This window comes from Ascaphus truei, chromosome 3 (assembly GCF_040206685.1).
Source record: "Ascaphus truei isolate aAscTru1 chromosome 3, aAscTru1.hap1, whole genome shotgun sequence".
Taxonomy (NCBI): Eukaryota; Metazoa; Chordata; class Amphibia; order Anura; family Ascaphidae; genus Ascaphus; species Ascaphus truei.
Genome location: NC_134485.1, coordinates 346692085 through 346704602, shown reverse-complemented (window position 1 = coordinate 346704602; position 12518 = coordinate 346692085). Strand labels below are relative to the sequence as shown.

The window sequence follows — 12518 nt, the reverse complement described above, 5'->3', positions numbered from 1 at the left end:
CCTGGGCATGCTAGGCTAGTAATACAATTACCCAGCCTACACGCCAAGATCCAGGTTTAGCTGGGGCCACAAGGGGGTTGAGAACAAAGGAGAGTGGGGATGGGCCGGCCTCCTGTCTGGGAGTTATTCTCATCAAGAGATATCAAGTTAGCATTGAGAACATGGCCAGGTATGCGCTGTTCTCATTGGCTTGTTAGTAATGCCATCCTCCTTATCACACCCCCAGCCTGGAGTGGCAAACACAGGCAAGTGCTCGCACTGTGATTGGCCCAACACACAGCATCTGAGCAGTGATTGGTTGCTGGCCCGTTCTCCATGATTTCCTAAGGAGGTGCGGAATCTAGAAATAGGGCAGCCAATCTGAGTTCCACAGACCTTGCTGAGCCTAGTTGAGGGATTAAACGGTGTACTCTGAGGTTGTGCCCGAGATACCTGAAACCTAGGTTGCCTACTATTGTGAGCAGGAGATTTAATGTTGCTCTGCTGCAACTTGCATCAACAGGAGTGGAAGCTGTGAAATGTAAGCCATTTTGGGGGCGCCGGACATCTAGGACTCCCCCTGTATCCCTTGTTTGGAGTGAGTATAGCTATTTTGGCGATATTCTGTTGTGTCTGCTGGTTCCGCTCAGAATAAATATGTTTATTAGATCTGTATCCTGTCTGATGTATGATCCCATGAAAGAGTTCTGGTCTCCCATGACAACGGCAGTGAGGGGAAAAAAAGTGTCAGACGTGGAAGCAGTAGAGGTGAAAAGAGACCGTTCTGGGAAGAGCACAGGAGACGAGCAGGGGCATAGCGAGAGACCAGAGCTGATATGTAGGAAGGGGCAGATGAGTGGAGAACCTTGAAGGTAAGGAGAACTTTGTGGTTGATCCGACACTTGATGGGAAGGCAGGAGAGATTTAAGGAGATGAGCAGAGAATGTTCTGGAAGAAAGTGAAATTATTCTAAACAGCAGAATTTTGGATAGGTTGCAAAGGAGAAAGTTATGAGTCAGAGAGGCCTGTTAGCAGAATATTACAATAATCCATACTGGAGAGGATAAGGGCATGCATTAGTTTTAGCTGTAGATTGACAAGAGAAAAGGGTGAATCTGGTCAATGTTACAGAGGAAGCGACAAATTTTAGCCATGGGGTGAATGGAGAAGGAAAGGGAGGAGTCAAGTGTCACTCCTAGGCAACGTGCTTTGGCAAGTGAAAATGAAGTGCAGTATAGCGCTCGCGTGACAACCTAAATAAATTAATTATACAATAAGTGACAATGATACATGAACCTGTGTACTGGAGTCCGAAAGAGAGTCCTTAGAGCAGCCCAAAAAGTTACTCTGGTTATCTCACAACCAGTATGGATATGAGAGTGGTAAACCTCTTGTGGCGCTGTGGAAAGGGGTAGCCTATGAAATTGAAATGGACTGTGGAGATTGTCCTGTTCCTTGAATTGTTACCTCAAGAGAAGGGAGACAAAACATGAAGAGACACGTGCTTTGGTGACAGCATAGACGGTAGTAACATTTATGTTGAGGGGGAAAAAAAGTGATATTAAGACGGGTTTCGTAGGAAGTACGAGGAGCTCAGTTTTTGACATTAAGTTTAAGACAGGAGCACGCTTCGTGAAGATATACTGTAGCAAGGAAGCAATCAAACACTTGGGACTGGATTACAGGTATGAGGTTAGGGGTGGATAGATAGATCTGCATATCGCCTGCATAGAGATGATACATAAAACCAAAGGAGTTAACGAGGTGACCAAGTGATAGGGTGTAGTGAGAGAAAAGGAGAGGACCCAGAACAGCCCTGAGGTTCACCAACAGACAAATCAACAGGAGATGAAGACATGGTAGCAACAAAGACAGAAAATGTGCAATGGGATAGGTATGATGAGAACCAGGATAGAACTTGGTTACAGATACCAAGAGAGTGTAAAATGTGAAGAGTGATCAACAGGGGTGAATGCAGCAGAAAGATAGAGTAGGATAAGTAGGGAACAATGTCCCTACTTGGAGTTTACTCTAGATCTCCACTCAGTACTTTAGATGAGGCCTTACACTGATCTCTGTCACAGTATATCATTACAGAACTAATTCGGAGCCCACCTGAATACTAAATATAGGTGTAAATACTGCAGTATAACCATTACTTTCATTACACTGGCTGTATACCCTCGTAGTGTTCCCCATAGCCATTCCACACTGGACAATTTCATAATAACATACAAGGGAGGTTCTGGAAGTTATGTGCATCACTTCCTCTATCATGTATTTTAAACATGATAATCCTGTAACTGGATTGCATATTTTTGTTCTTAATCATTTCATCCACTTCTCCAGTGCATCACCCTTCTAGTAGATACTTTGTTCAACGTAAAGAATCAAGGTCACATTGAAGGTATGAATTCAAACCAATTCATACTTCTCCCATCGTACTTTGTCTCTTTTGCCAGCACCTCTGTCGATCTCTCTGTGTGGGTACCCCAGGGCTCTGTCCTGGGACCCATTCTCCAAACACACACACACACACACACCTCTTGGGTTCAAATACACTCGACTCCTCTCTCACATTCGCCCCTCACATTCAAAACATTTCTAAAACTTGTCGCTTTTTCCTCCGCAATATAACAAAGATACGCCCTTTCCTCTGTTGCTCGACTGCTAAAACTCTGACTCAGGCCCTCATTCTCTCCCATCTTGATTACTGTAACCTCCTGCCTCTCACCTGTCTCCTCTACAATCTATCCTAAATGCTGCTGCCAGAATCACTCTACTCTTTCCTAGATCTGTCTCAGCATCTCCCCTCATGAAATCCCTCTCCTGGCTTCCGATCAAATCCCGCATCTCACACTCCATTCTTCTCTTCACTTTTAAAGCTTTACACTCTTCTGCCCCTCCTTACATCTCAGCCCTAATTTCTCGCTATGCACCATCCCGACTCTTGCGTTCTGCTCAAGGATGTCTTCTTTCTACCCCCTTGGTATCTAAAGCCCTCTCCCGCCTTAAACCTTTTTCACCGACTGCCCCACACCTCTGGAATGCCCTTCCCCTCAGTACCCGACTAGCACCCACTCTATCCACCTTTAAGACCCACCTTAAGACACACTTGCTTAAAGAAGCATATGAATAGCACTGTGGATATTCTGAACACGATACATAAAGCTTGGCCCCCTGCAGACGCACTTACCAGAACTCCCTCCTACTGTCTCTGTACGTTCTCCCTACCTACCAATTAGACTGTAAGCTCCTCGGGGCAGGGACTCCTCTTCCTTAATGTTATGTTTATGTCTAAAGCACTTATTCCCATGATCTGTTAGTTATATTATCTGTTATTTATTTGATTACCACGTGTATTACTACTGTGAAGCGCTATGTACATTAATGGCGCTATATAAATAAAGACATACAATACAAATACCCCTCTATGCTGATGACACACAAATTTACTTTTCTACCCAACCTTACACCAGCTGTACAGACCAAAGTCTCTGAATGTCTCTCTGCTATATCATCCTGGATGGCCCTCCACCGACTTAAACACAGCAAAAGCAGAGCTCCTCATATTTCCTCCCAAATCTGGCCCTACTACATTACTGTTGTAAGTACTATCCTACACCCAGTAGCACAAGCACGCTGCCTAGGGGGTCACACTACTCCTCTCTCACATTTTCCCCACATTCAAAGATACGCCCTTTCCTCTGTTGCTCTACTGCTAAAACTATGACACAGCCCCCAATTCTCTCCTGCCTCTTACCTGTCTCCCCTACAATCTATCCTTAACGCTGCTGCCAAAATCACTCTACTCTTTCCTAAATCTGTCTCCGCATCTCCCCTGCTGAAATCCCTCTCCTGGATTCCGATCAAATCCCAGATCACACACTCGATTCGCCTGCTCACTTTTAAAGCTTTACACTCTTCTGCACCTCCATACATCTCAGCCTTAATGTCTCGCTATACACCATCCCGACTCCTGCGTTCTGCTCAAGGATGTCTTCTCTCTACCCCTTTTGTGTCTAAAGCCCTTTCCCGCCTTAAGCCTCTCTCACAGACTGCCCCATACCTCTAAAATGCCCTTCCCCTCAATACCCGACTGGCACCCTCTATTCACTTTTAAGACCCACCTTAAAAACACACCTCTTGAACGAAGCATACTACTAGCTCTGTGGCTGATACTAGACACCTCATACGTCGACCGTGGCCCCTTGCAGGTGCATTTACCAGAACACCTTCCGTCTCTGTACGTTCTTCCTACTTATCAATAAGACTGTGAGCTTTTCAGGGCAGGGACTCCTTTTTCTAAAATGTGACTTCTATGTCTGAAGCACTTCTTCCCACTGTGTTATTTGTATTATTTATATGATTGTCACGTGTATTACTGCTGTGAAGGGCTATGTATATTAAATGGCACCACACACACAAAGCCAGGAAGACCAAGCATTTTTAAGTGGTCACCAAAAATAAGTTTACATTTTCCAGGATCGGCAACAACTTTTCTTAAGGCATACTTTTATGCTTCGCAGACTTCTATAAGAACATTATATGTATGTCCTGTGATAAAAGGTCCATATGGGACCTGAAACTTTGTCTTTCCATTGTTCTCGATCACATTAAATGGAGACCTGCATTATGAACTTGTGAGTAGAGCTTTACTTTTCATCTCTGTCTTAGATTGGACCTGCACTTTGAAGAAACCGTTTGTCCAGTGATGTGAAATTACATTTGTGAAAGTGGAAATGATCTATAGGTTCTTTGCTAGTGCTCAAAAATCTATTAACTAACTGCACATGCACACCTTTCTCACAGCATCGCCTGCTTGTCCATTACTTACCCTCAGACGCATGCTTTTCATATTCCAGTACTGAACTTCTCCCTCACCACTGTATTTTAATGATAAAATTGCACATTCCTATTCCCGGTCTTGCTACTCCAATACATATTTGCTCTACAGTATCTCTCCTGATACAATTAAAAGCTCAATATACACAGCAGCCGGTCAATGAACGTCTACTCCAGTGTTTTTAAATCATATCCTCTGAGAAAACCAACTAATCATTCATTCACACAAGTTACAAGATATGCATTTGGCAATTGATTATTCCTAAAATCTTATCTGGCTGGGATTCCCAGAGGTGAAAAAAATGCTCTATTCTGATAACACCCAACACTGCCCCATAGCCTACAAACTCAGCATGTGTTCTGGGGCTGGTTGGGTTTGTGGGCGCTCTTTATCACAACTTGTTACTAGACATTATAAATATCAGCTTCTTTTGCAGCTTCACTCCGAGGCATGTAGAGCATAGATGCAGCCAAGTGAAACGTGTCACCATTCAGCTTTGTGTTCACTTGAAAGATTAATTCCATGATTGAAACCCACTTTACGTAAAGTCAGCAATTTTTGAAAATCTCCATAAACATGTCAATGTAACCTCCAGGTGCCATGCATAATATTTCCGGCCCTGTAAAATGCCAAGAGGGAAACCTTTGGGGAAGAAAAGGGAACAGAGGAGATGTATGTCAGGTATGGTGACACGGTATAGAACATGTTGCAGAGACGTGTTTAGATACTCAGGATTAATACACTATCTACCAGACTGCACAGGCGCATAAATATGCAGAGATGAGGAGGAACCCCTGTGATCTTTAAGGGCTGCCCTTTTGTTTACTGGATGGAGGGACAAAACAAAAAGTAAACATTGTCTAGCTCTCACTTGGTGTCCACCAAACTTCACAATGCGGCTGCACTTACTTTATTATGCCATTCTGACCCAGACTTCCAACCAACTGTACCTTGTGAAACATTACCTCCATTATCCACTCCAATACTACCATTCTGCTGCTGGCTCGTGACAGGGTCTATCTCACGCATGCTTCTCTCACTCCTAAGTAGCCCCTTGGGAGAGATAAGAGCCAGACCCCAGGGTTCTTATATTACTTTTGTTTTTTTTATTCCCCAGGAGCAACCGGCAGATCTCATGGCAGAAAAGTTAAGAGAGGGATCCACCCTCAACAAACAACCAGAGAGACAGGAGATTCTTTACATGGCGAACAGGATGAGGAAAGCAACCATAAGGCAGAAAAGTCCCATGGCCTCAGAGAGGGCAAATCCCAGGATGGCATAGGAGAAGAGCTGCTGTTTCAGAGATGGGTTCCTGCAGGGAAAAAGAATCATAACACCACATTAAAGTGCGACCGAGCAGGTACAAAGCGCAGGGCAGTTGTTGGGAAAACACTGAATGAAGCGTCTTACTTCCTCAGATCATTGTTCTTGTGGAATTCTGTCCTATGTTCATGTGATGGATCAACTGTCTGTTTTTGTGGACTAAACAAAATAATTATACCTTTCACAACAGATGTCATCTACACTGCTCTGATGGGATTTTTTTTTATCATTGATACTTGTGGATATTATTCGTCAATTACATTTGTAAATGTAATAAATTAAAAAAATTTTTTTTTTTAAATTTAAGTACACATTTGATGAAAAAAATAAATAAATACTAGAATTGTTATATTCATTTATAGAATAGTAGGGCCTTATTCTTTACATTAGAACATAGCAGTGGCCCTTGGACAGACTGTTCCTTCTAATGTCATTGCAGTTGCTCAAGCAAAATTGCAGGCACTCAATGTTCATGAGATAAAGATATATAATCAGAAGTATACGTTAAGGCTTTAAATATATCCACCATTAAATGCTCCTGTAAATTTCTTTTGACCGGGCCCATTTGGAAAACCAGTTGAAAAGCGCTGCTGTAATCAGGTGTATATTTTTTTTTACAGAGCTTTCTCTGAAACGCAGCAGCAGAATGCACACAGAATAAACGGTGACACGACATGTTAAGACACCGATCACTCCAGTGAACAAGGCTCTCACTGGTTTCTCTGCCGAGTGCTGCCTAAAAGCATACGCATTGGATGCATCAGAGCGCAGTTCAATGGCTAGAAGGAAGGAGGCGCCAATGCAGCAAAAGAGCACCAGTGTGTAGAGAAGCTATCGGGGTAGGGCAAGCGAGATGGCTGCAGGGGTGGGAACAGGCGATCGTGCTGCCGAGGTCTGAGTGTCACCTGGCATATCCAATGATGAGGCTGCCAAAAACCGTCCCAATACCAGCACCAGATCCGGCCACTCCTACTGTGGCAGCACCAGCTCCGATGAACTTGGCAGCAGTGTCAATGTCCCTGCAGACAGCGCTGCTCTGAAACCCTCGCGCTGAAACAGGCATCAGCTGGGGAGATGCACATGGATCATTACTACAGTTACAATTCATGCGGTCTTGATTAAAAACACACACACACACACACTTTTTTTGCTTTTGATTATCTTTCTCTTGAAAGCTTTAACAGATTAAAAAAAAAACAATTTCCCTCAGCTTCATTCTCAAGAACCAATGCTGTTTCTCATGGTCAACATTGTTTCACAAAGTAGGAATACTGAGCAAGCAGCTGATAGAAATGAGGATGTGATTAGAACAGCTACATGGATGGGATGATCCTTACGCATGCCTGGAGTTGGTAAGTAAATATATCTATTTGGTTTAGTCTGACTTGCATAGCACTGACATTTTAAAGTTTATCTTACTAATCAACTTTATTTTATGAAGGTCACAAACACACTCTTGTTTTGCAACGTGTTGAAGGCCCCTCGTAAGCAAAGCAGAGAGATTTTTTTTGCAGATTCAATTACAAACAAGAGTTAATGATATTATTTCATTACATTATAATAAAGTATTTACAATGAATAATAGGCACAAAAGGAAGGGGGAGCGCTGGTTTTACAAAAACTAGTGAACACCAGAAATAAAATCAACAGAAAGTCCTATCTGAATCACTCAATGTTGGGAAGCAGTGTAAGATACAGCTTAAATCAATACTCACACGGCCATGTGTGAGCACACAAAGTATTTGGTTTCTTTCTTGGGGTCGTCCTTGACCCAATCTTCTCCTCCGTCAGCCAATTGACACACTCTAAACGTTAGTCTTTGTGCACAGACTCCCTCGCGGTCGCACCCTCCCGACAGGAACAGCAGACAGCGATGGAATATATGTTAAAAAGCACAGAAAGTATGTTGTATAGGCCGCACTACCTAATGTATAAAATATATTAGTGATATAAGTACGTGGTGGGTGCTGGGGAACAATGAAGAGACCCCTAATCTCTCCTAAAGACATATAGAACACAAAAAGTGTTCCCCGCACTCCGAATGAATACAAAATAATCAATGATACTTGAAATGCTGATATGTATTAATGAGCAAAAGTGAAGAACATGAATTGACAGTGTGCAAAAAAACTCTAGTCAATTCATGTTCTTAATACATATCAGAATTTCAAGTATCATTGATTCTTTAGTATTCATTCAGAATGCGGAGAACACTGTGTTCTATATGTTAAAAGCATGTATTAAACAGAATAATAAGCGAACTCGCATATAGGTCCTCACGCCACGGCTGCAGGACTCTTCCGACGCAACGCAGTGACTCTTTGCTCCTGCGTCCGGAACAATCGCTGGAACGCAGATGGCACTCAACGCTTGCGGAAGGAGAGATTAGGGGTTTCTTCATTGTTCCCCAGCACCCACCACGTACTTATATCACTAATATATTTAAAACATTAGGTAGTGCGGCCTACACAACATACTTTGTGCGCTTTTAACATACAGTATATTCCATCGCTGTCTGCTGTTCCTGTCGGGAGGGTGCAACCGCGAGGGAGTCTGTGCACAAAGACTAACGTTTAGAGTGTGTCAATTGGCTGGAGGAGAACATTGGGTCAAGGACGACACCAAGAAAGAAACCAATACTTTAGGTGTGCTCACACATGGCCGTGTGAGTGCTGATTTTAGCTGTATCTTACACTGCAGCCCAACATTGAGTGATTCAGATAGGACTTTGTTGATTATTTCTGGTGTTCACTAGCTTTTGTAAAACCAGCGCTCCCCTTCTTTTTGTGTAGATTGTCTCTAAGGTTCAAGGTTAGATCCCATTGGGTGAGCAGCAGGACTTTGACACCCCACGAGTTGTCTCAAGTGTGAAGCAACCTGAGGGGTCATCGGGAAGGTAGTATTGTGCATTTCTCACGTTTCAACCTCTTTATAGTGGTATCTCTCGTGAGTTAGCGCCCTAGTTTTTTTTCTTCCAATCAATAATAGAAACTGGTGTAGCCTAGTTGTTCTTGTGTCAGACTATTACATAAGGCTGTGGATTTAAATCCTGCCTCAGATACAAACACTGTGCTTTGGCAGATCACAATTTCCCTGTTCTTCAGTTTACTCAATGTTCCAAGGGCTGCTACACAAAAAGGTCTTGGGAACTGAAGAGATATAGATAGGAGATAATGAATGGTATCTTTGTTTGGGGTTCAGTCAATTTTTCCCTATAAAAGTACTATATATATATATATATAGAGTATATATATATTAATATACACACAACATATATACACATATATATACATATATAAAGCAACTGTAAATATTCCTGTATATTCATTTGCATGTCTTAGACAGGTCTGCAACCCTGTCTTTCACCATTATCACCCAGCAAACAGCACTTCCACTGCAGCAAGGGATTCTGGGAAATGACATGCAAATGAGCACACAGTGCCACCTTTTATCTCATGCTCACATTACATGAGCAACCCTTAGCCAATGCATGCTGCTTTAAACACAGCTTTTAAGCAAGGACTTGGGAGATGCAAAGTCAGTTAACCCACTCACAGACATGTTTCAACCTTGATGGGTATCATCAGTGTGAGGTTGGCTTGCTGACATTTGCTCAAATGAGATAAGAGTAGGTAATCACCACGACTATTAAGGTTATGGTGGGTAAAAAAAAGAGACTAAAACCCTCCACAGTAAAGCATAAAGCAACTGTAAATATTCCTGTATATTCATTTGCATGTCTTAGACAGGTCTGCAACTATATATACATACAATTATTAATAGGGTACTTTTGTAGGGAAAAATTGACTGAACCCCAAACAAAGAAACATTCATTTAAATCTAAACTATATTAAGTAACTCAGCTGTACATAAACCGATATGGTAGAACAATTCACTAGCATATCGTATCCTAGGTAGAACAGAAGAGCACAGCCAAAAGGAGCAAGGAGAGGATCCAGTAAATGCAAAAAATAGTTTAAATGGAGTGTACAAAGCATGGAGGGTACCTCCAATGCGTTTCGAACAACAAGTTCCATGACAAAGCACTTGTTGTTCTGCTTTGTACACTCCATTTAAACTATTTTTTTACATTTACTGGATCCCCTCCTTGCTCCTTTTGGCTGTGCTCTACTCTTCTACCTGTATTATTTATCAGCAGCAGTACATCTATCTAGACTAAGGAGGTAACCGTGAGTACCATATCTTTATGCTAAGTGGACATCCCCAATGAAACCGAGAGTGGGTGGTTATTCCACTTACCCCCGGTTTTCAGGGATTGTCAAATGAATTATTTTATGGATATACTCGTTCTCAATGCTGAATATTGATTCACCTTGCCTGTGGTTCTGGAGTCAATTATTACCAGCCATGTACGTGAGCACTCTTATCACATATCGTATCCTAGTCATAATCCTAATGTCAATCACATGGATATAATTGACAAGGCCTTAAACAAAAAAAAAAACAAACAAAAAAAAAAAAAAAAAAGAGAAGATACTCATATTCTGTGCTCCCCAACAAACATAGCCCTAGATATAACTCCCTGGTGGAAAGGGAATTGGACTAAGGGGGTTACCCATTACAAGCCCATACCGCACACAAAAATCAATGGGAATGTCTGATCGTGCCCCAAGCGGCAATATCAGTTTAATGAAAAACCCACAATGTATCTGGTTGTAGGAAATCATGTTACATGGCTCACAATACCTGCTCTGTCCTGAGTCCAGTGTAGCTCACTAGCGGGGCAGAGAGTGGCCGACAGAGAAGACAGGCCGCACTCCTCACCTGCGTAGACAAGAAAAGAAGTTTCCAAAAAAAAAAAAAAAGAGAGAACACTTTTGTTACCATAGGGACCAATGTCAAAATGCTTAGCAATATGGCTGGCCTCCTCAGACAGCAAAGGTTAAGTTGTCCACATCATGGATGTTGCCCCCTATTTACTTGTTCCTCTTAGGGAACATATCAACTAATAGAGTTACAGTAACTGAGCTACAGATGTAGCAAGACTTCCTGTCACTGGAGGCACAGCTGAAAAAGCCATGGCTCTGGAGATAGTGCTGCGGCAGGTCCATGGTTTCCAGATCATGGTCCCACAGTTTCCCCATCGGAAACACTAAACCTGGCTACAGCTGTATGTTGCTTTGTTATGCTAGTCCCCATAGAATGGCTGATTACAATACCCAATACAAATTGCTCAGCTTCTTCATAAAAAAACACTGACACTTTTTGATGGGATCTCTTCAAGCATCTGACCATTACATTTGCAGGTGAGCTGCAGTTAGCGTCATTAGATCAGATTGAGTGAGTACTTACCAGGGAGGGATTAGACATAACCTTGGCGCAGGTGTACATTTTGTGGAGTGAGTGGGCACAGCGGTATCACACAAAGCACCTGCAAAACAAGAATTGGGCATATAATACTCCCCTTAATTTCCCTTTACCTCTGTGGATGTTTTGGTGTCCAGTCATATAACACCTGCAATGGATTCATCCAACATGGGTCCACATCCCAGGTCTATGTTCTAGGAGGTTGATCTGAATAAATGGGTAAATCCCCTGCAGCACTAAATACATGGGCAAATCCCCTGCAGCACTGAATACATGGGTAAATCCCCTGCAGCACTGAATACATGGGCAAATCCCCTGCAGCACTGAATACATGGGTAAATCCCCTGCAGCACTGAATAAATGGGTAAATCCCCTGCAGCACTAAAAGGGTGACGGGCAAATCAATGTGATACTAAAAGGATGGATAGCAGATGAATGAACCATTGCAGGAAGGTGATACCCGAGGGCCACTGGACATTAAGATAGAGCTATCAGCTGGGGGAGGCCGGGACCTGCACAAGGTCACACGGCAGTGCAGAGGCAGAGCTTTCGGGCCGCGCGACCTGACCGCTGCAGACAGAATGGTGCAACGCAGGAGACCGAGGACTGCGCCCGGAGGCAGCGGGTCCGGGTTCCGTACGGGTCGCCTTCGGGGACAGCCCCTGCCAGAGCTGGGCCTCACCTTGGCGGGCAGAGACAGAGGGAACGAGGTGACACGGCGCATGCGCTTTAAAGGCACTGTGGATGGAGCCACGGCTTGACAGCATGCACTGCGCCATCGTGCGCCTGCGTGACAAGCCAGCGAGAGCGGCTCAAAGGCTGGAGTGACACAGCCCAGAGGAGGGAAGGACAGCGCCGCCTACTGAGAGGGAGGGGCAGTGCGTGAAGTTGCAGTGACTACTACCTGCTGCAGGAGGCAGCACAGCACTGACACTTTCACACCCATTACTACATAATGGAAGAATCCCAGACATGTCACCAGCACACACCAAAATCACAGCGATTCGCCCCCAAAATCACATTTTAATGGAAAAATGCTGAC

General features: G+C 43.4%; 1 protein-coding gene across 1 annotated transcript; it reads right to left on the bottom strand.

Annotated features, from left to right (window-relative positions):
• Positions 1 to 5908: 5908 nt before the first annotated feature.
• On the bottom strand, positions 5909 to 12296 carry ATP5MC2 (ATP synthase membrane subunit c locus 2). The gene is made up of 5 exons (XM_075591785.1): positions 12159 to 12296; positions 11462 to 11540; positions 10856 to 10933; positions 7054 to 7214; positions 5909 to 6137 (listed from the first exon to the last, which is right to left on the bottom strand). The coding sequence occupies exons 2-5, from the start codon at positions 11498 to 11500 to the stop codon at positions 6023 to 6025; spliced, it is 393 nt and encodes a 130-aa protein (XP_075447900.1). The 5' UTR covers positions 11501 to 11540; positions 12159 to 12296; the 3' UTR covers positions 5909 to 6022.
• Between the last annotated feature and the right edge of the window lie 222 nt (positions 12297 to 12518).